Raw genomic sequence first — 23,491 nt, forward strand, 5'->3', positions numbered from 1 at the left:
TTGACCTCTATTATGACCCCTTAACATTTATTGTTTGGGGCTCAAATCAATTAAGTTAGATCCATGTCCAAGGAACCTATATCTAAAATTTCAAGTGTTTAGACCCAAAATTGACGGAGGAGTTTGGTAGAGTTTTCAAAGGTCAAATCGTTGAACTTTGACCCCTTAACAGCCAAATTTCTGTCCGAAAACCAATCAAAGATTTTCCCAAATCTCAGTACCCTGTATATCAAATTTCGAGTCTGTAGACTTAAAATTGAGAGAATTATTGCATAGGGAAATAGACACGTTCACTTATATATATATATATATATATACATGATGCATCACATGTATGATACAGGACATAGAAGGTATACAACATATATAACATGGGTTATTTTTACTATTTGACTTCATATTTCTTATATTTCAGAATTATCAATAGCAGCCATTATAATTACACAACAAATGAAGAGGCACCGTTATGACTAAATGTTGAATTTGGTAATTTTGAAATAGAGTCATTTCTATAGATCAATTAATTTTGTGTTTACAAAGATCACAAATTAAAAAGCTTAAGATGGAAAGGTATCACCATTATTATAACATTAGAAATAGGAAGGTGATGGTGACTGACAACCTGAATGTGCCAAGTTCGAATCCAGATTGTTCCACTGAAACACCTTCATATGGTCCTTCTCATACAGACCTGATATCTTCCTAGAAAGAATTCTTATCGGGGTCGTTTCATTAAATGCATTTCATATATATATTATTAGTGTGGTTTTATATTATTGAGATTGCATATTATCCCTATATCGTATTATTAATTTCTGTGGGTGTCTGTGTGTGACACGGTTTAAGTCAGCCTAGAGGTAACTCATCCAGGCAATTTAGGTACCAAAATGAAGCTTATGACCCAGCGGATGTTTTAGTAGTATTTATATCCACGTTTGGTGTATGGAAATGCAAAAGAAATGCAAAGTAGTCGTTGTGATAGGAGTTAAACTGGTGGGAGTAGCAGCAGAGACAAAAATAGTAGTGGTGATAGGAATTAAATTGGTGGGAGTAGCATCAGCAGCCGTTAGGCAAAATGGTGGTGAGAGGCATTAAATCGGTGGGAGTAGCAGCAATTAACGATTAATATTGGTTGAAAAATATAAGATTTTCTTTTATTTTAAAAAAAAAAAAATTACTTCCATTTTCTCAATCTGATTAATAAAACAAAAATAAAAAGGACTTTCTCTGATTTGCAACAAAAAAAAAAAAAAAGAAAGTAAGTAAAAAGGTTTCGATTAATATTAGTTGAAAAATACAAGATTTTTTTGTTTACCTTTTTAAAAAAATTACTTTCATTTTCTCCGTCTGATTAAAAAAACAAAAAAAAAAAGTGGACTTTCTCTGATTTGATAAATGGCAAAAATGAAAGAACACAATTGAGGGTTTATATATATGAAATGCTTTTATTAAAAAAAAAAAAAAGTGGACTTTCTCTGACCAGGGTGGTCAGTTTAGACCAACGGTCATTAAATTAAATAAAGTAATACTTTTACCCATGTATCTCAGATTTTTTTTTCGTTAATATTGGTTACAAAAAATACAAGAATTTATTTTTTTTTCTTTTTAAAACTAATTACTTCCATTTTCTCCATCTGATTACAAAAAAAAAAAAAAAAAAAAAAAAAAAAAGAAACAATTGGACTTTCTCTGATTCGACAAGAGTGGTCATTAAATAAAATAATACTTTTACCCCAATATCTGATATATTTTTTTCGTTAATATTGGTTAAAAATACAATATTCTTAGTCGCGTGCAAGCGACTCTATAAGTCACTCCATCGGTCTGTCCATAACTTTTGTGCTTGGCTTTTTTGGTTAAGATCAAAGGTCTGTTGTTAATAGATGCTGTTCTTGGCTTTTTAAACTTTTCTTGGCCTTCTGGCCAAGATCAAAGTGTAGTATCTATTTTTACTACATGCTGTACTTATTGTGATATAAAGTGGGGAATCACTTTTCTGTATTAATGTAATGTAAAATGATCACCCACTTGACAACCAGTCAGTCTCAAAGTCATTCAAGTCATTCTCCAGATCATTCAAGTTGTTTTTGAAAGATTCCAGTTATTTTTTAAGCATTCAAGTCATTCTTAAGGTCATTTAATTCATCCTTAAGTTCATTAAAGCCATTCTAAGTCATTTACTTTTTATTTAAGTCATTTCAGCCCATTTTTCGGTCATTTTAGTTTATCTTTAAGAATTTCATGTCAATCCTTTACACGAGAGCACGCGACTAATGGCTATCGACCTTGTTTTTGTTAAAGTAGTTCAAGAAGACATCTCCTCCAGGAGAACCGACGAAAAAATCAGTAATTGTTAACTTTAGTTTCGTAAATATTGGTTGTGTAAATACATTGTACTTACTCGCTTTTCTTTCACAATATGCAGCCATCTGGCTGCAACGGGACTACTTTGTATATAAAATGAACTCATTTTTGCCCTCTGATTTTGACCTTAATAGGATTAAACATCAAGACATTTCATGCAAATGTAATATGCACAAACTGCAGCACAATATCTGCGGTGTGTTATAGGCATATTACCTTCCCACTTCCTCGATAATCGTAGATTCCTATATTTTTTCTGCTGAGAGTTCACTGCCAAAATTGGTTAAAAATCAATGGAAGTAGTAAAATCTTTTCTCTCTAATTAATTCCTCCTACCCCCGTTACCACTTACACCGTTGCTGGATCGTTCACAAGGGACACTTACGAAGGAACGCCGGTTTCGGTTTTCTGTACTTCGTAGTTGCTTAAAAAAACCTGGAATGGAATTTTGCTGTGCCTTTCCGTTCTATGCTTCCTATTGGGTGAAACGCACCACGGAATTAACCGATAGCGACATTCCCACAAACATTAATTTTTATCCCACACTTACTTTTATGTTGCTTATTTACCATTTTTTTCCCTAAATTTTTACACTAAAAAAAAGAAAAAAAAAAAAAAATTCTTTCCATTTCTTTTTTATAAAATTAACATTTAAAACATCATTTTTGTTTTATTTCGTTTTATAGTTGCTTAAAAAAAACTGGAATGGAATTTTAACGTTCCTTTTCGTTCTATGCTTTCTACTGGGTAAAACGCACCATGCACTTCACCGAATCGAAGGGTTATTTATGCCATTTTTTTTCTTTTTTGCTTTTCACTGTGTCTTTCTATTTTTGTTTTTCCGAACACTTATTTTTTACCCTTATTTTTGCTTTTTTTTTCCAATTTCCTTTTTTAAACATTTGTTCGCTGTTTTTTTTTTGTTTTGGTTTTTCTGATTTCTCTAAGAAGTTTAACATCGTTTTCTTTTGGGAATATTTAAACAGGGTTATTACTTCGTTTATTCTTTACTTTACCTCCCCTCCTTACACACACACCTCCAAAACCCTGGGCAATTCCGGGTACCCCTGCTAGTAATAAAATAATGGTCAATTTTGACGTCATCTGATCGCTGTTGTTTGAGGTTCAATCTACAATGTTTAGTTAATGGTTTCTTTAACTTTATTTTGACCTCCTTTAATAATAAGTTTAAATTTTCTGGGTCACAGTCTATCTACAAGTCAGATTGTTTTTGAGTTTATAGCAAAGGATTCAATAGACACTTCCTTGTATTTAGACAGACATACTACATATACAAAATTACCTGCACATACATTTTCGCTTTCTTCAATTATTAAAAAAAAAAAAGAAAAGAAAATGAAATTGTTTAATCATCAAAGATGAAATGTAAAAAGTTAAATATTATCTAGTGTTGCTGGCTGCTACAAATTTACAATTTACTCATTTTAAAATGAATTGTTCCCAAACTGAATAAGACATTTTTTTGTTGAGGTTTTATTAAAAACATTAACTGAATTATTTTTACAGAAAAAAGAAAAACGTTTTTCAGATTTAAATTGTTATAATCAATGACTTTATTAAAGAAGTTTAAAACTTAATTTTATTATTTAAAAAAAAAAGAAAAAAAAAAGTACTTTCATGATAACAAGGACCGTAAATAAGCAACCATAGAATTTCTACAGGGTCCAGCTAAATCAATACACATGTAGTACCAGTTCTTCAAGCTACACATAAATTGTCACTCTTCTGCATGTCTCAATCTGGAATAAGAACATCATTTTAGGAAAAGTAAAAAAAAATTAAAAAAAATGTAAAGATGTTAAAATTAGTGATGGCACAATTCCAATTACTGATACTGTTGTAAATTTCCGATTCTAAAATCGCTTAAAAACATAGAATTTCATTTTGAAGTTAAGTGATTTACTGAAGAGTCCACATCTATTTTAAAATGTAAATATTTTCTTGATTTCACAAACTTGTTAATGTTTTCCCTTAATATATTTTATCCAAGATTTTTATCAACTTATTGCGAGATTTTCATCTACAATTTTTATTTGTGCTTCTTTTCTTCCCTATTCATCAACTTGTGCAATTTAACCTACCCCATTTTTATGGTGCCATAGTTATCTAAATTCATTATCAAGATCTACAAATTTTAGATTTACTGGTAGTTTAAAATCAATAAATATTTGTCATTTTATCATCAGCACAAACAATAGAAAATTAAGTTTTAAATAAAATAAAAACAAAGATTCTGTTACTACAAAAAGTTTGGATTTTTCCAATTAAATCATCCCAACATTAATTTAAATTTTTTTTTTTTTTTTTTACATACAATGCAGAAACACAAAACAGATTCATGAAAAGAATTATATATATTCAACCATTTCCCCCATTCTTTATATTAACTTACAAAGAATACTTCTCAGTTAAGAAGTTGCCTTTATATTATACTAGCAGGGGTTACCCGGCGTTGCCTGGGTGATTGGCCCCCTTCCCACTCCGAGGGGTAACAAAAAAAGTCACCCCTCTGGATTTACATGCTTGGTGCCGGCCTCCCCCCTTCAGGGAGAGATAATCCCCAACCCCACCTTCAGGGAGGAGGGTGCCTGGAGGCTTCTCCCCCCCCCAAAGAAAAAAGTCACCTCCTCCTGGCCTCTTCGCCCCCTCCCACCCTTGGGGAGGACACCGGCTCCCTCCTTTGGGGGAGAAACTGCCAAGCTCCCCCCTTTCGGGTGAGAAAATGCCAGGCTTCCCCTTTTGGTGGGGGGATGGTGGCGTGGCCTTCGTTATAAAGATGGCCGGCCAGCTGAAAAAATGACGTCATCGCCGAGGTCCCAACAAGCAAGATATGTGGAACTCTCAGACTGTCAATAATGAACAGTAATTTTTACAGACAGCGTTACAAAACTTCAAAATTGGATTAAAATAAAGAAATAAAGAAAGAACACAATGATTTATACTGAAACTCATCTAATATTAATAATAAAAAAATAAAAAAAACACAAGTTGTTTAAGTATTATAAGCAATTGAATATTTCATTGTATTATAGATTTTAAAGATTAGAATGCGTTCTTTAATTACTTATAAATTACATTTTAAAAAAGTGAAGGAACACGATTTGATTTGTAGTAAACTTGAAGTTTATTTAATATAATTAAATGAAAATTATGCATGTAAGATTATGAATATTTGAAGCAGAACACAAGCAAAACATTTGATATGAGTTAAGACAAACAAATATTAAAATTGAACTATTTTTTTTTAATCAAAATGAATTTTTTTTAAATCAAAATGAATGTTTGGGTTTGTATTACTGTACACATAGATTCGAAAAAGTTGTCAAAAAACAAATATATAACAAATAAATGTTATCAAAGGCAAGATAAGTTACTTTTCTACCAAACTGGATATATTTTTCGTGTTTTTATTCAATGTAACATGTTTATTCAGCTCGAAAACCATACAGTGTTTACCGATGTATTGGAAAATTCAAGATGGCGTCTGACTCTCTCTTTAACACGGCAAGTTTGGGAAAAGGTGTTATAAATAAAAAACTGGATAAAATACTGTTAAAAATTCGCTCAATATATGTTACCGTGACATAGCTTGACATATATTCGGCGGGTTTTTAATAGTATTCTTTCTAGTTTTTTATTTATAACACCTTTTCCCATACTTACCGTGTTAAAGAGGGAGTGAGGCGCCATCTTGAATTTTCAAATACATCGGTAAACACTGTATGGTTTTCGAGCTGAATAAACATGTTACATTGAATAAAAACACGAAAAATATATCCAATATGGTAGAAAAGTAACTTATCTTGCCTTTGATAACATTTATTTGTTATATATTTGTTTTTTGACAACTTTTTCGAATCTATGTGTACAGTAATACAAACCCGTTTTTAGAGCTGAATAAACATGTTACATTGAATAAAAACACGAAAAATATATCCAGTTTGGTAGAAAAGTAACTTATCTTGCCTTTGATAACATTTATATTTGTTTTTTGACAACTTTTTCGAATCTATGTGTACAGTAATACAAACCCAAAATGAAAAGACCATGAGTGAACGCGCGTTTTTTTTTTTTTTAGTTTAGTTTCATATATATGTATATATATATATAAAAATAAGTATTTTTAAATTTTATCTTTCTAGCTTTAAAAGTTTTTAAATTTTATCAGCCGGCATAATTTATTTTTAAATATTGAAAAATTTCAGGAAAATTAATTTTTGCTAGATTTTTAAAACGTGTGTCAACAGCTTAAAAAAATCGTCTCTTCAAAAGAACATGTTTTAAAGAATGTGTGTGCGCGTGTGCTGGGTAGTAGTAGTAGTACTAATAATCTGTCCAGCGTTTGTTTTCGTGTTGTGTGTACGTGTGTGCGGCTAGCGCCAGAATGGCGGACGTTGTGTCGGAGGTTGGATTGTGATGTCTGGTGTAAGTTTCGTATTTTTGTAATTTGTAAATGGCAAGTTAGAAAAAAATTAAACCCTTCCAAGATGGACAATAAATAAGACCATAATATTTTATGGTAAAGTTAAGAGTGTAGGAACCATAGTTTTTTAGGAGATGTGATTATTGGATTAACCAATCAGAAATCGTCTGTGGCACACACATCTGTTTTTATAGATATATAGATTTCCTGTCGGTAGCTTTTGTTCTTTATATGTCAGACTAATTATGACTTGCAAACACTTCTTTCATTTAGCAATGATTTCTCTATCTTACAGATAACAAAAGAAGTGGTGGTGTCAGTCACTGACAACCAATAGAAAGTTGGATTCTTTAGAACAGGTACAAGAAAAATATTAGAGCAATTCCAAGTAAAATTGTTTAATAATAGTTCTTTAAAGATGGTTCTGTTTGTCCATTTTATGTGTAACAATATGACCCAAACGAGAGTCCAATATATTAGAATATATCTCCTAGGAGTGTCCTATATAATGATACGAGCAATGAGAACTTGATTCAGGAGAAATCCCCAATGCAGAAACTTATGACTCTACAAAATTAGCAGTATCTCACCATATTCTCATAACATAAAAAACATGTCAACTGTGAGACGTTACGACGTATAAGACATGTTATCTTAAGTTCAGATCAGCATCATCATGAAATAACTAAATGAAACACATAAATGGCAAAAATGAAAGAACACAATAATTGAAATGCTTTTATTAAATAACAGGGTTAGTCTTCACCGGTCAGAGGAAGGTTTGGAAAAAAAAAAAAAAAAAAATCATCATACCTTTCTCTCCCTTCTTTTATAATGCGAAATGATTTTGAGTCCAAACATAGAAATAAAAAACATTCAAACACAAATGTCCTAAAAAATTTGTGTGATATGAGTAACAAACACAAAATGCTGACGAAAACATGCATATCCGACTGGAATAAAGTGTCCAAAAGAATTCTTTTTCAGCGACAAAGTTTTCTAACAATTCAGTATATAACGATGGTCCAGTATAATCCAATCTTTAGTTTTATGTCCCTCTCAGCAAGATCAACATTATTTCTATGTCTACTAGTATATAAAAAAAACTTTGTGTATGTGTGTGGTGCGTTTGTTCCCTATGGACTCTGAAACAGCTGGGCCGATATTTTTTAAATTTCACATAAAGGTACTTGATGTGTTTGGGAGAGTTCTTACATAGGTTTTGTATTTGTATTGATAATAGAAAAAATTTGATTAAAGAAGAAAGACAGATTTTGACCAAAATTAACACTTTTATACAACCTAACATCACAAGTGCATTTGACAAGTTTTATCACTGCATAAGCAGAAAGGCCTAGCCTATAAAAATCAACAATACTCCTGCATAATTTGACCCAGATTCTCAGAAACTCCCGTCAAGCATGGATCAGGCAAGACCAGCAATCATCGGTTTCAGCCGAGCATTGTTCAAATGTTGCAACGCTAAATCGATTTTTTATCATTTTTTTTTTTTTATTTACATCACTGACAAGGAGGGTGTGTGGTGATCATACCAAATCGCAACGCCAAAACCCTCCTTCCAATAATAAACAAATATTCTGCCGGGGACTACAGTCATATATCCGACTGTTGGAGGGCCATAAAGTAGGAGGAGAAGGATTTCACCGCCTGACAATGAATCATAAGTATTTTGTAGACCCCACGACAAAGTCAACAATGAACCACGTCGAGAGGATGTGGGAAGGAAGCAAAACAACAAAACAAGCAAGAATGCGGGACCAACCTGGAACTTCCGAGTACATATTTACTTGAAATTATGTGGAGACAAAAATTCGGAAACGATCCTTTTGTCTCCATCATAAATCATATTACCGAAAGCTACCCGGTTCTTGGAGAGCTTCCTTCTTTTCATTTACCCCATCTCCCTCCTACTTTGCTGTTGATGACCGTTCAACAGTCGACCGAAGTAAAAGATTCCAAGGAAATATCCTCATCTCGAGAAAGTTCTGCTAACACTGAACAGCCAAAAACTTAAAATAAAAATATTAAGTTTAAAAAAAAAAAAAAAAAAAAAAAAACTAAATTTTTTCCTGTACTTTTATCTAACAATTTATGCTTTTTGTTAACATATTTTTACATATTTTCCTTAAAAAAAATAAAATAATAATTGTATTTGCACCTAACAATTTACGGTAAAAAAAGTGTTTTTTTTAAATAAAAAAATAAAACTTTCATCTTTTCTTGAAAAAAAAAAGAAAAGACGTTTTGTTGATAAATATTTTGAAAAAAATAAAAATATTTTCAGTCCTTTAAAGGTAGGCTTTTGTTAATTTTGATTATTTGCATTTTTTTCCCCCGTTTTTTTTTTTAATTTTTAAATTAGTCTGCGTCTGTTACAACGCTCGGCTTAAACCGATGATTGCTGGTCTCGCCCAATCCATGCTTGATGAGAATTCCTGAGAATCCGGGTCAAATTATGCAAGAGTACTGTAGATTCTTTTATAAGACGTAGTATAAAAATATAAGTATAAACTTTAAGTGGAGCCATTATTTACAGATTTATACTCCTATAAATGTTTTTTTTTGTGTGTGTGTATTGATATTCATATTAAAAACCCTTTTGTCTATTTATTTAAAAAGAAAATACAACTGTTATATATGGGCCGTGAAATTGCATTTATCTGCAAAAGATCTAGCAAATTTGTATATTCTTTTAAACATTTGCTGATTAATTGACTGATTAATTACTTTTCACTTTCCTATTAAATTTAAACCATTTCACCACTGCCAAGTGACTCATCAGATGGCTTTGACACATTAACATAGGAACTGCTAACATTTGTTATGTTTGTCCACTGTTACGGCTTTTTGCCTTTGTTAAATAAAATTACAAAGTACAAAATACAATACCAATTCTTAAATGAAAAAAAGAAATTACAAACTAATTACAAAGTACAAATTGTAATTCATTAAGTATTAACTATAAGATGAAGTTCTGAACCTGCTGCTGCTCTACTTCCTCTTTTATTTTAGCTGCTTGTCTCCTCTCCTCTCATAGTCTCCACAGTATTTGAAGTTGAATATTTTTAAGTTGTAATGTAGAAACATTAGAGTTCCTCCATTGTCAGGAAACAACCTGTTCTTCCTAAGTTCATACACATTAACACCTGAACTAAAGAGCCTCTCGCTCTCCAAAGATGAAAGTGGTGCACTTAAATATTTTGAAGCCAGTTTACTCAGCAATGGTAAGGTCTCCTGTGTCTTCTTCCACCACTGAAATGCATCATCCACTCTTGCGAGTAGTTGTAAAGCTACATAATGATCAAGTATTTATTACTCCCCTCAAAGAAAAAAAAAATGAGTAGATATGAATTAATGTCAGAAATAAAACAAAGAAAAATTTTCATATAGATTTTGGATTTCTGTAAAATATGGAAATTCCCATAGTCGACCAGAACTTATGCATTTCGCGACCAGTCCAATTTTCAATTTTGTAAATCCTCTCTATCTGGCCCAAAATATACACCTAATTTCTGAGATGCAACCATGAATCGTACTCTATGTGAATCCTTGATGTAGCTTTCACAGTACCAGGAATCCTGATAAGCAACAACTATATATTCACCAGTTGATGGTAATGTTTGTAATTTCTATTTTGTTGTTTTACTGAAAATTCAACTATGCAAACAAAGAAATAAATTGTAACTTTTTACCTTGTTTCCATCTTAACATTTAAAATAATTACTTTTTTAGCTTTTCTGGTATATTGAAAACAAATATCGCATTTAAATTTTCTGCAAATAAGTAGTTTTCCGGATATTAAGCAATGTCATTTCTTATGTTATCGCTGGTGGCCATCTTGGTACATGCGAGTGCGCAAACCTAACCCTGAGAAACTATGCGAAACGCATGTATCGATATGGCCACCAGCAATAACATAAGAAATTACATTGCTTAATATCCGGAAAGCTACTTCTTTGCAGAAAATTTAAATGTGATATTCGTTTTCAGTATACTCAAAAACCTTAAAGACAGTCATTTTAAAGAAAAATGTTAAGGTGGAAACAAGGTAAAAATTTACAAAATGCATCACAATGAAATTCTTCATCAAACCGCCTAATTATTATTAATTAGATATCTTCAGTTAAAAAACAGTTTGTTTTACAGATTCGAAAAAATGATCTTGACAACGAGTTAATAAATTCAAGTTTCACGATATATTTTATTTAATTGTTAGGTGAAAGTACAGAATAGTTAACAAAACACCCTTCCTTCCCCATGTTAAGAATGGATTTCTAAATAATATTATTTCAGCATGGTAGCATAAGTGCACAAGTACCTTTTATTTTTTATATATGTTTTTGTTTTACCACTAAAAAAACAAACGCATGTACTTAGTACATTTTGTGGTTTTTTGACGCTTTTAGTACATGTGTACTACAAGCGTTAAAATATTGTTTGGAAATGAAATTTGAAAAACTTGATAATTTTTTTAAATTGACAAACTCAGAATAAAAAAAATGAAACTTTTTTGCTTTCGTTTTGAAAGCAGAAAAAAAAATAGTTTTCTATGTGTAAAAGAATATGAACTCGTTAATACAATGACAGCGATGGGATTTGAATTTCTATAAAAGATAACATTTTAAAGAAATTTCCGCACAATTAATAATTATCAAATATTTACATATTATACATATCAATAATTCTGAAACTATTATCTATATGTAAATGGATGAAAAAAATCAAACACCAGTAGAGATGGACTTCTTTGTTTATATAGCCTGTATCATTTCAGCCATATCCAATCAAATTTAGCCCCGCGCATATGTATTCAAACATAATATATGAAATGTAAACATTGAAAAAGAGTTTCCCTTTTTGCTGTGGTAATTTTTTACCGTTCTTTCATTAACTTGGAGCATAAAAGAAAAAGAAATTAACATCATGGAATTCTTATTCTCTTTTCATCAATGTAATTCTTTTAAAAATTGACCAACAAATAAAAAAGATGACTTGTTGAAGCACATTATGTAATATTGCCGATGTCCACAAAAATACAGCATACGCTTGTAATGCGAGTACGATTTATGGTTGCAGCCCAGAAAATAGGGGTATGTTTTGCGCCAGATAGAGAGTATTTACAAAATTGAAAATTTGACTGGTCCCAAAATACATAAGTTCTGGTCAACTATGGGAATTTCCATCTTTTACAGAAATCCAAAATCTATATGAAAAATTTTCTTCAATTTATTTCTGAGATTAATTCATATCTACTCAATTTTTTTTTCTTTGAGGGGAGTAGTAAATACCGGCCATGAATGCTCTTTAGGCATTCAATGGCTACACCAGAGATTAAGCTTTCCTTTGGTGGGGAGGAAGGTAAATACCTACTCTCAATAAAGCTTTATTTAAATACCAGTATAATACTTAGTTTTGTTTATGTATGATACCATGCGCCAGTTTAAAAAAAATTGAAATGTGTACATCTGAATTTATAATTCATGGCTTATGGTAAAGAGATACATTAGATTTGACTGCATAATCAGAAAAAGTACACAATTTTACATAAAAGTACCAAGTTTCATGAGAATAGCTTTAAAAATAAATAAATGGTGGTGAAATTACCAAATTTCTTGAAATGCTGAGGTTTGTAATTTAACCCACTTTTTCTAAAGAAAAATGTCCATGGAAAAGCATAAAATTCGACACGTTTCATAACTTTTGAACTACTGATGGTATTTGCATAATTCCAACGGTTTTAAGCATCTTTTATATAGCTCTTTTCATGCGAGTTGATAAAATAATTATCTAAAACTTGTAATGCTATATACACATACGATAAGGAAAAGGCTCATACAGCAGTGACATCACACCCCAGGTGTCATGACCTTTTTTTCTTTTTTTACAAGTCATTGCCACTTATTAAGGCCCAGAGGCCACTCGAGAATAAGGGTTAAAGAACAATATAGTAATCGTTAGTAATGGAAATTCGGTTAATTTGTTAACTTAAGTGGAACGGCTCATCAAGAACTTGTTTTCATTGAACTTGAAGACAACCATATTGTAATCAGTTGGAAAGCAGGAAAACGGAAGACAGTTCCACAGGCATGCAGTTCTGAGAAAGAAGGTTTCTTCATGGAATCTACGTTTAGGTTTAGGCACAGATAAAGAGTGGGGGAAATTAGTGATAGTATTTCAGCTAGACGAGTATTTCTGGTGAAAGTTTGGCGAGGAGGGACCATAGATTGAAGCTCAGTCGAGCACTTGCCATGAAAATAACGATAAAGCAAAGACAAACTCACAACATCTCTTCTGTGAGAAAGAGGTTACAGGGAAAGAAAAGGACATCTCCTACAAGGCTACAAAGTCTATTTTGAACTCTATCAAGGCACAATAAGTCCTTTCTAGAAGCTCCTGCCCAGATATGGTAACAGTACTCCATCCTTGGGCGTACCTGGCTCTTATATAGATAGAGAATTGCATCAGTAGTGAGATATCTACTGAAGCGATAGAAGGATCCCACCATTGAACAGAACATGTCTTTCCAGTCAAAAGTTAGAATATCTCAAAGTTAACGCTTTGTAGTACAAAGTAAAAATAGAAACTGTGTTCAAATGCTATTTAATAGCAAATATAAAAACTTTTTATGTATGCATTGATAGAAGTAGTGACAAGCGCATATAAATATGAGAATTTTTGTGCATCATGATGCGCAAAAAAACCTGTAAACAAGTGTTCAGTAACATAAAATATGCATTTTATTTTTGTTATTATTTAGAAACATAAGTTTTAATTATGGACAGGAAAAGAAATTTTTTTTTTAAATTGTTTGAAAAGAATAACCGACAATCACCACTTAAATAAGTTAAAACACACAAACCATTTCCCAGTTGAGTAAAAGAATAACTTTTGTTTTACAATCCACAGAGGTATGAAAAAGTGGTCAAGAAACAAATATATAACAAATAAATGTTACCAAAGGCAAGTTGTTCAAAAAACAAGTAGTGTCAAGCGTTAGATGAGAACAAGAAAAAATGGTCGCAATGTCCCTTAAAGTCTCGACAATGATTTAAAAATGATACAAAATAGTGGTAGAAACTCACTTGATAATTGTCATAGTAACTTGAAGCCGTTAAAATGAAATTTAATTATCCTAATTAGTTTAATGTACTTGAAAACATAATTGTAATCTGCACAAAATTTTGTTTCATTTGATATGCTACAAGTCATATTTTGTTAATAATTTCTTTGAATCGTGTTGTGGTGGCCATCTTTGATTTTTCACAGTGTAATGATGACAAATGATAATGTCCAACAGAATAAGATTTCGCATGATGATTAAGCCTTACTTTCCATTTTTTAACTATTTTTTATGGTGCTTCTACTTAAAGCCGTTAAAATAAAATTAATGTACTTGAAACAATTCTGATTTGTACAAAATTTGCTTTATTTTAATATGCTCTAAGCCATATTTTGTTAATTTCTTTGAAGGACCATTCCATGTCACGTGTGTTACAATTCAGACAGGTTTTCAGCGATAAAATTTAAAATCTCCCTTATAATATTTTACTCTCTTTTCTTTTTGGCTTATGTAGTACATAAAAAATCCCCATACTTATGACCATCTTTTAGAATAGTCTTGTTTCTAGTATCACGTGCATTACATTCAGACGGGAAGGATATTTGAAAAATTTGTAAACAACGTATAAACTCTGCAAATTGTGCCTTTATTTTTTATAAAAACAGGTTTTTCTACATTTTTAGGGAGTATTCTAATTATTACAATAGTTGTTCGATGAATTTTTATTCATTGACACCCTGAAAATTAAGGAATTTGTTGTCACATGTGTTACATCTTAGCGTCACGTGTGTTACCCATGCAAAATTTCACTCATTTCCAAAGCTCCGTGAAGTCGGAAAGTAGTCAAATTTTGTCCTGAGAGAATTGGTCATTTGTTTTGGATAGCACCGTCCCTAGCAAATTTTCATTGAAAATATTTCAAACCTGTGCAGGTTCGTGTAAAACTTCTTTTTTTTTTCATATATATATATATATATATATATATAGATATAGATGTTGTTTTGTTTTGGTTTTAGCGATATGAATTCAATTATTTACGAAAGTGCATTTTTACCTAAATGCGAGTTGGGAATAATTTTCCCTTTTTAACCAATTTGGTGCCCCCCACATGGGGAGCGGTATATATATATATATTATTTTTAAAATGTAATTATCCACTGACACGTGTTTCGTCGTCTACGACTCATCAGAGTGGCTGTATCTAGCGAGATTCGATATATGTATATATCATAAAAATATATCAGGTAGTTTGTTGTTTTTTGGGGGGTTTTTACTGTCTGAACCCATTTGGTGACTTAGTGTAAAAAAAAAAAAAAAAAAAAAAAAAAAAAAATCGAACATGTCCAGCTTTGTTTTCCATACGGTTGATAAAGAAAATTATTTTCTCAACTTTTCAATATTTCATTTCAATTGTCTAAGCTAAAAAAAAAAAAAAGGTAAGACACCATGACTGGACCCAGCACAAATGCATGTTTTGTGTAAAGACGCTTTAATGACGCCACCAGCTTTTTTATTTACTCATTATTTCATTTTATTTTACTTAAATAATTTTTCTTTAATTTAAATACATTTTTTCATTTTCTTTCATTTTTTTGTGCACGCGCTTATTTTAGTTTTTAATAAAATAAATGTTTCATTTTTTTCGAGGACAAGTGATACAACTTTTTTTCACGTGCGTGTTTATTTTAATGGTAATTTCGTTTATTTCCATAATAAACATGCGCACAAAGAAAATGAAAGAAAATTAACTAAATTTATTTAAGTTAAAGAAAAATTATGTAAGTAAAAAAAAATAATTAAACAATGAGTAAATAAAACAGCAGGAGGTGGAGTGTCGTTAAAGCATCTTTAATTTTTAACTTAAATTAAAAAAAGAGTCATGAGTCAAGGTAAAAATGCCACAATTGTACAAAATTCTGCTGATTTTTACAAAGTAGCAAAAGATGATATGAAGGAAGTAACTGTTCTTCATATAAGTGAAGAAAAAATTTCAGAGATAAAAGAAAAAAATCCCTGGGAAAATGTTAAAGATATCTCAGGCATCAGTAAGATGCATGTTATTAGTTGTTGTGATGGTTTGACTCTAGAAATGTTTAAGACAAATTTAAGTAAGGATCCAGCATCAACTATTGTATATGAAGACGAGGATGTAGATAGAAGCGAAAAACTGAATATTGGTGATTGGGCCTTAGTCTCCTATGATGGCAAAAAATGTCCTGGTGAAGTTTTGTCACTTGTAGATACTGATATAGAAGTATAAGTAATGAAGTATTCCAGAAAAGGAAAATGGTACTGGCCAGATAAAGCTGATATACCGGCCCACGAACGTAATCGGAAAACTGAGTCCACCAGTTCCAGTAGGAATGGTAGATATTGGAAGAAAGCAGGATGTTCTTTATCATTTTCAACCTGAAATTTTTCAATAAATAAATCTATTTTATAGCAGTATATGAGTGTTATTTATTATGTTGAAATACATTGATTATTGAAAATTTTTAAGTGATATTTTGACATGTAATACACGTGACTTTAGCATGTAACACACGTGATGTCACATGTGTTACACAAATTTAAAGTGTTCTTTCAAAAAGAAAAAATAGCTTCTTTTTTTTTTTGCTTGCTATTATTTTGTTTGCGGTAATATACTAGCTTATAATCAGAAAGGATTTTTTCCTTAGGGGTTTTATTAAAGAATTATAAAAAAAATTGTTAATTAAGCGTCAGGTGTGTTACATCGACACAGGGCTAACTTTATGAAAATTTAATGTAAAAATGATTAATGAAGCTCAGAGCGTCAATTATTTTGAAATGTATATATGTATCAATCATAAAAAATATAATTAAACATACTACTATATTATTTATTAGTAAAAATAAATGCCTGAAAAATAAGCAATTCTTTCATTTTTTGACTTTAATAAATAGCCAATGTTATAACCCTAGCACAGACAAGATCAGAATTGGAATTTTTTATTTTTTTGTAGTTTAGGGTGTTGTCTTTCAGAAAAAACAATGTTGGAAAATATTGGATTTAAAATTCTCCAATTTTGGACCACTTTCCATGGAATTCACCTGAATCGTGTCATGGTGGCCATTTTGGATTTTATGATCGCCATCTTGGATTTTTCATGATGTTATAATGGGAAATGATAATGTCCATCAGATAGCATTACAAGCATATGCTGTATTTTCGTGGACATCGGCAATATTACATACCTAATGTGCTTCAATAAGTCATATCTTTTTTATTTGTTGGTCAGTTTTTAAAAGAATTATATTGATGGAAAGAGAATAAAATAAGCATTTCAATGATGTTAATTTATTTTTCTTTTATGCGATCAATGTTTTTATGCTCCAAGTTAAAAATGACGACAAAAAGGGAAACACTTTTCTCAATGTTTTCATTTTATATGTTACGTTTGAAGACACATGCGCGGGGTTAAATTTGATTGGATATGGCTGAAATTTTACAGGCTATATAAACAAAGAAGTCCATCTCTACTGATGTTTGATCTTTATTTTGACGACGATAGGAAGCAAAGTTACGACCGAGCAAAGTTGACAAAGAATATTTCAAAATTGATGAGATAAATCTGCATATATCATCCATTTTCATATAAATAATAGTTTCAGAATTATTTTCATGTATAATATGTAAATATTTGATAATTATTAATTGCGCAGAATTTTATTTCAAATGTTATCTTTTATAGAAATCAAATTCGCTTACGGAAAAACGGTCGCTAAGCGTGTCATGTGCTTGAGCTGACTAAAGCATTCTCTTAAAAATAGAAAACCGTTTCTGCTTCCGTCTTACTAGACTAGTCATTTTTTATTCTGAGTTCGTCAATTTAAGAAAATTATTTAAGTTTTTCAAATTTGATTTCCAAACAATACTATTTTGTTCGTTTTTAACACTTTTAGTACACGTGCACTAAAAGCGTTAAAAAACAACAAAATGTACTAAGTACATGCGTTTAACTACTTATTTGTACTTAAGGTAGAATTGTGTTTTTTAGTGGTCAAAAAAACAAAAAAGCATAACAAATAAAAGGTACTTGTGCACTTATGCTACCATACTGAAATAATAACGTTATTTAGAAACCCATTCTTAACATGGGGAAGGAAGGGTGTTTTTTTGTTAACTATTCTGTACTTTTACTTAACAATTAAATAAAAAAAGATATCGTGAAACTTGAATTTATTTTTAATTCATTGTAAAGACTATTTTTTTTAATCTGTAAAACAAACCCGTTCTTTTTTTAACTGAGGATATCTAAATAATAATAATACGAATAATTAGGCGGTTCGATAAAGAATTTCATTGTGAAACATTTTCTAAATTTTTAACTTGTTTCCACCTTAACATTTTTCTTTAAAATGACTACCTTTAAAAGTTTTCAAGTATACTGAAAACGAATATCGCATTTAAATTTCCCGCAAATAAGTAGCTTTCCGGATATTAAGCAATGTCATTTCTTACATTGTTGTTGGTGGCCATCTTGGTATGCGTTTGTGCATAGTTTCTCGAGGTTGCGCTTGCGCGGATCAAGATGGCCACCAGCGATAACATAAGAAATGACATTGCTTAATATCCTTATTTATTTGCAGAAATTTAAATGCGATATTCGTTTTCAGCATACCTTAAAACCTATAGAAGTAATTTTAAATGTTAAGGTAGAAACAAGGTAAAAAATTACTGTTTTATTTCTTTGTTTACATAATTGAATTTTCAGTAAAACAACAGAATAGAAATGACAAAAAATACCATCAACTGGTGAATATATAGTTGTTGCTTATCAGGATTCCTGGTATCCTGGCACTATGAAAGTTACATCAAGGATTCATGTAAAGTACGATTTAGGGTTGCATCGCAGAAAATAGGGGTATATTTTGTGCCAGATAGAGAGGATTAACAAAATTAACAATTGGACTGGTCCCAAAATGCATAAATTCTGGTCAACTATGGGAATTTCCATCTTTTACAGAAATCCAAAATCTATATGAAAATTTTTCTTTGATTTATTTCTGACATTAATTCATATCTACTCCATTTTTTTTCTTTTCTTTAAGGGGAGTAGTAAATACCGGCCATGAATTCTCTTTAGGCATTCAATGACTACACCCAAGATTAAGCTCTCCTTTGGTGAGAAGGCAGGAAAATGTCTATTCACAATAAAGCTGTATTTAAATACTACTATAATACTTAGCTTTGTTCATAAATAGACACCCACTGTATGATACCATGCGCCAGTTTTAAAAAAATTGAAATTTGTACATCTGAATTTATAATTCATGGCTTATGGTAAAGAGATACATTAGATTTGACTGCATAATCAGAAAGAGCACACAATTTTACATAAGACTGCCAAATTTCATGAGAATAGCTTGAAAAATAAATAAATGGTGGCGAAATTACCGAATTTCTTGAAATTCGAAGGTCCGTAATCTGGCCTACTTTTTCTACAGAAAAATGTCCACAGAAAAGCATAAATTTTGGCACTTAAAATTCTCATAACTTTTAAACTACTGATGGTATTTGCATAATTCAAACGGTTTTAAGTATCTTTTACATAGCTCTTTTCATGCAAGTTGATAAAATAACAATTATCTAAAAAGAAAAAATCAACTTGTAATGCTAATAATACTTCCTATGATGATAAAGCCTTACTTAGCATTTCTCTTAGCTGTTATTTTGTGTTTCTACTTAATGCCATTAAAATGAAAGTGAAATATGCTAATTAGTCCATAAGTTACCAAGAGAGATGGTTTTAAATAATTAGGCATGTCAGAAACTTTGTGAAAAATATTGAACAATTCGACCCCCTGTCTTTCCAAGCTTATAACTAATCGAAAAATGTAATTCAAACCCTAATTTTTTTTTTTTTTCAATTAAAAGGAGCAAGGACCAAGGTTTCATTAAAAAAAAAAAGAAAAAAAATACAAACAACGTGGTTTTTAAAAAAAAAAAAAAGGTTTTAAACTTCGGATTTTACAGGTAAATTTCCAAAAAACTTTTTTTTTGTTTTAAATAAGAATATATTATTTATTGATCTTTTATCTTCAATTTGTGATATATAAAACTTTGGCACATAAATTAATTTACTTTTAAATAGACATTTAAAAATAGGGGGAAGTGAATTTTAAAAAAAAACGTTTGTCTAAAATATTATATTCGGTTTATTGGAAAAAGTATAACATTTCACATTGACCCTGAAAATATCGTAGAAATAGAATAAATAGAAACATTTTGATGGATTTTTAAAGTTTAATTGAAAAATACTGAACTCATAAAATTCAATTAATTTCATTACTGTTTTTTTTTTAAATAAAATATTTCTATTACTTTTCATACAACTTTAATAGTTTATTTTGGAAGTATAATCCATAAAGAAAATAAACAACCCACTTTTAAAAGAGAAATTACAAGTTTTTTATATTTTATTCAGTTTCGTGTTAGGGGTGTCAAAAATTCCTAGAAAAATTCTGATACACCTAGTAAATAACACCAACTGAACCTTCATGGTATTATGATAATATGTTCAAAATTTCATCATATCTTAAAAAGATCTGAAGATACAGTTTTTTAAAGATGGGCTAGTCTGTAAATTGTAGAAATTTCCTACCATTTTCAGTCACAAGTTTATACGCATTTGAATTGTACTGACTTAAGGCAAAATGTCCAGTGAACCACACATTTTTTGATACTTTGAATGGTCATAATGGACTGATTTAAAAAAAATAAAGATAATATTTTTGTTTTGTATGCTTGTTTCAATAATGCTTGATTTGAGTTTTTGCTACTTTTGGCCTTAAGTGAGGACTCGTTAGTAAAAAAAATTAATTTTAAAACAACAAATAAAATACTAAAAAGAAAAAAAATATTTCAGTTTTAACAAAAATGGAAAAATGAATTACCTGGTTCATCCGATCCATCAAGGCAATCACAGTAATCATCATTGACATAATGAAATGGAATTACACGAGAAGAATCGAGACAGCTAAAGTTTTCAGACTGACCCGAGTAAAATGAAGCCACTAGAACGGAAAAATAAAATAAAGATTATATTGCTTTTAACATTGTTGTAAATAAAAAGATGCAAACAATTTATTAATTGCTCATAATTTATTACTGAAATTAATACAAGTGTATATATAGCATAGGGTTTCACATGGAATCCAATATGGATGCCAACATTTGGCCACCAACTTCTCAAGCTACCTCGAGGAACTACAATTGATTTCACAAACAATTTTGTTTTGTTTTACTAGTTGAAGGAAAGTGAATATTTATGAAAAGAGTTAGTGTCCACATATCAGCAATTTAAAACAGCCAACCCAGAAAATTGAATTCAGTGATGTTCCTGACAAAAGGGGGTAAGAATTGCTACTTTCTGAGTCAATGGCATGTAGATATTTTCAATTCTCTCACAATATTATTTTTCAGATTAAAAAAAAGTCAATGGCATGTAGATATTTTCAATTCTCTCACAATATTATTTTTCAGATTAAAAAAAAGTCAATGGCATGTAGATATTTTCAATTCTCTCACAATATTATTTTTCAGATTAAAAAAAAGTCAATGGCATGTAGATATTTTCAATTCTCTCACAATATTATTTTTCAGATTAAAAAAAAGTCAATGGCATGTAGATATTTTCAATTCTCTCACAATATTATTTTTCAGATTAAAAAAAAGTCAATGGCATGTAGATATTTTCAATTCTCTCACAATATTATTTTTCAGATTAAAAAAAAGTCAATGGCATGTAGAGATTTTCAATTCTCTCACAATATTATTTTTCAGATTAAAAAAAAGTCAATGGCATGTAGATATTTTCAATTCTCTCACAATATTATTTTTCAGATTAAAAAAAAAATCACTTGTGAAATATGTTGTTGGAGCTCATTCCGGACAGATTGATGACAAATATTGAACTCTGCATAAAACCCCATTACTATATACTTTATTATGGTTATTTCTTGTAAGAAACACATTTCAATATATTATGAGAACTTAATAAGTTACTTTCAACACACCATGTATATTACAATAGTAATAAAAAGATATGCATCAGTGGTCTTGCACTAGATTGAAGCAGGTACAAATAAAAACGCAATATGATATTATATTGCATGTATAGAAAAAATTAACAGAAAAAAAATTCAGAATCTGACTTTTTTTTTCATTAGGAAGTTGAAATCTGCATTCTTTCCATTCTACCCATGGCAAACAGAGACAAAAAAAATGTATATATATAGACTTATGAGAACAATAAGTGTACAGCTCTCATCAAAAATGATGTACAAAAAAAAAAAAAATTATCCTTTGCACTTTATATATATATATGATAGCAAATCACCCGGCGTTGCCTGATCATTTAAGATGTGTGAATATGATATTTTAATTCATGTAGACTTCGTATTTATTATTATAGAGCAAATTCTCTACTGATCAGTTATGCCCAATTATGTAGTAATGATTTCAAAAGTTAAAAAAACAAAAAAAAAAAAAACAATGACTTTGGTGCCAACAGCTGAAATCGAAACCAAAACATTCAGCACACCAGCCTTAGTCATTATTTAATGCTTACGTCTTTGTTGTTACCATCTGAGCTATCGCCAAATGGATAAAAATAGTAGAAGTTAATCTACTTCAATCTAAAAATGTAAATATACACATGCTCAGAAGTTAATCGATGTACTCCTACCAAGGTCAACCGTTTTGTTTTGTTTTTTTCGTTTTTGACCCCTTATAGGTTATTTTACAAGCTAAAAACCAAATCGAAAGGGTTCCTGCTGTCCAAATACCCTGTAGACCAAATATTCAGCAGGGAGTTTAGTAGACATTCACACACAGACAAGGTCGTTTTATATATCTCGAAACAAGTGCAAAAATTAATCACTGAAGGATACAGAAAGTTTGAGAAAAAGCATGTTAAACATGCAGTATTGAAATGGGCTCTTAAAAAAAATCAGGATTAATCTGCAATTACTGCTAAGATTCAACAAGAACTAAAATACACAAATTGTGTCAGATTTCTTCTGTCTAAAGCTGGTTTGGTGAACCATGTGAAATCATACAATGTTAGACAAGACACACACTTTATGAGGATGTATTGCCACCCAAGTATTGCTGTAATATCTGTGGATTGGTCTATAAATCTGCAAGTGGTTTGACAAGACACTCCAAAGGTGAATAATATTGTTCATCTACACGCACAACCAAATACTGGCAAGTTCCTCTCCCACATCTGTAAATGATTATGCGAAAGAGCCCAACATCAACCTAAAGAGATAAGCTTCTGTTAAGTGGTAATCATCATATATAAAAAAAAAAAAAATGTGCGTGCTAGAATGTTTTCATCCTAAATTCTACACAGTTCTGCACAATCTAGAAACTATGCATGAAAAAGAATTAAGCACAATAGTTAAATGAAACCCAGAAACCATAAAAAATAATTAATGAATGCTCATTTTTCAAAGGAATATGCAAATTAGTTAATCTTCATGAAGTCACTCGCATATCCATGACTGAGTATAGTAAAAAATTTGTTTTAATAATTTTTAAATAGAAAGAGTAGATTTTTAATATCAGTGTT

The 23,491-nt window shown here is 30.5% G+C and overlaps 1 protein-coding gene across 1 annotated transcript in view; it reads right to left on the minus strand.

The window, feature by feature from the left end:
* LOC145279881 (glucosidase 2 subunit beta-like) overlaps positions 1-23,491 on the minus strand; it is a 152,106-nt gene that overhangs the window by 120,099 nt on the left and 8,516 nt on the right. Inside the window, exon 2 of the mRNA XM_080131340.1 lies at positions 20,808-20,927. Within this exon, the coding sequence (XP_079987466.1) occupies positions 20,808-20,927 (120 nt within the window). The remainder of the gene's footprint in view (positions 1-20,807; positions 20,928-23,491) is intronic.

This window comes from Euprymna scolopes, chromosome 7, assembly GCF_053919585.1.
Source record: "Euprymna scolopes isolate OS-2025 chromosome 7, ASM5391958v1, whole genome shotgun sequence".
Classification (NCBI taxonomy): domain Eukaryota; kingdom Metazoa; phylum Mollusca; class Cephalopoda; order Sepiida; family Sepiolidae; genus Euprymna; species Euprymna scolopes.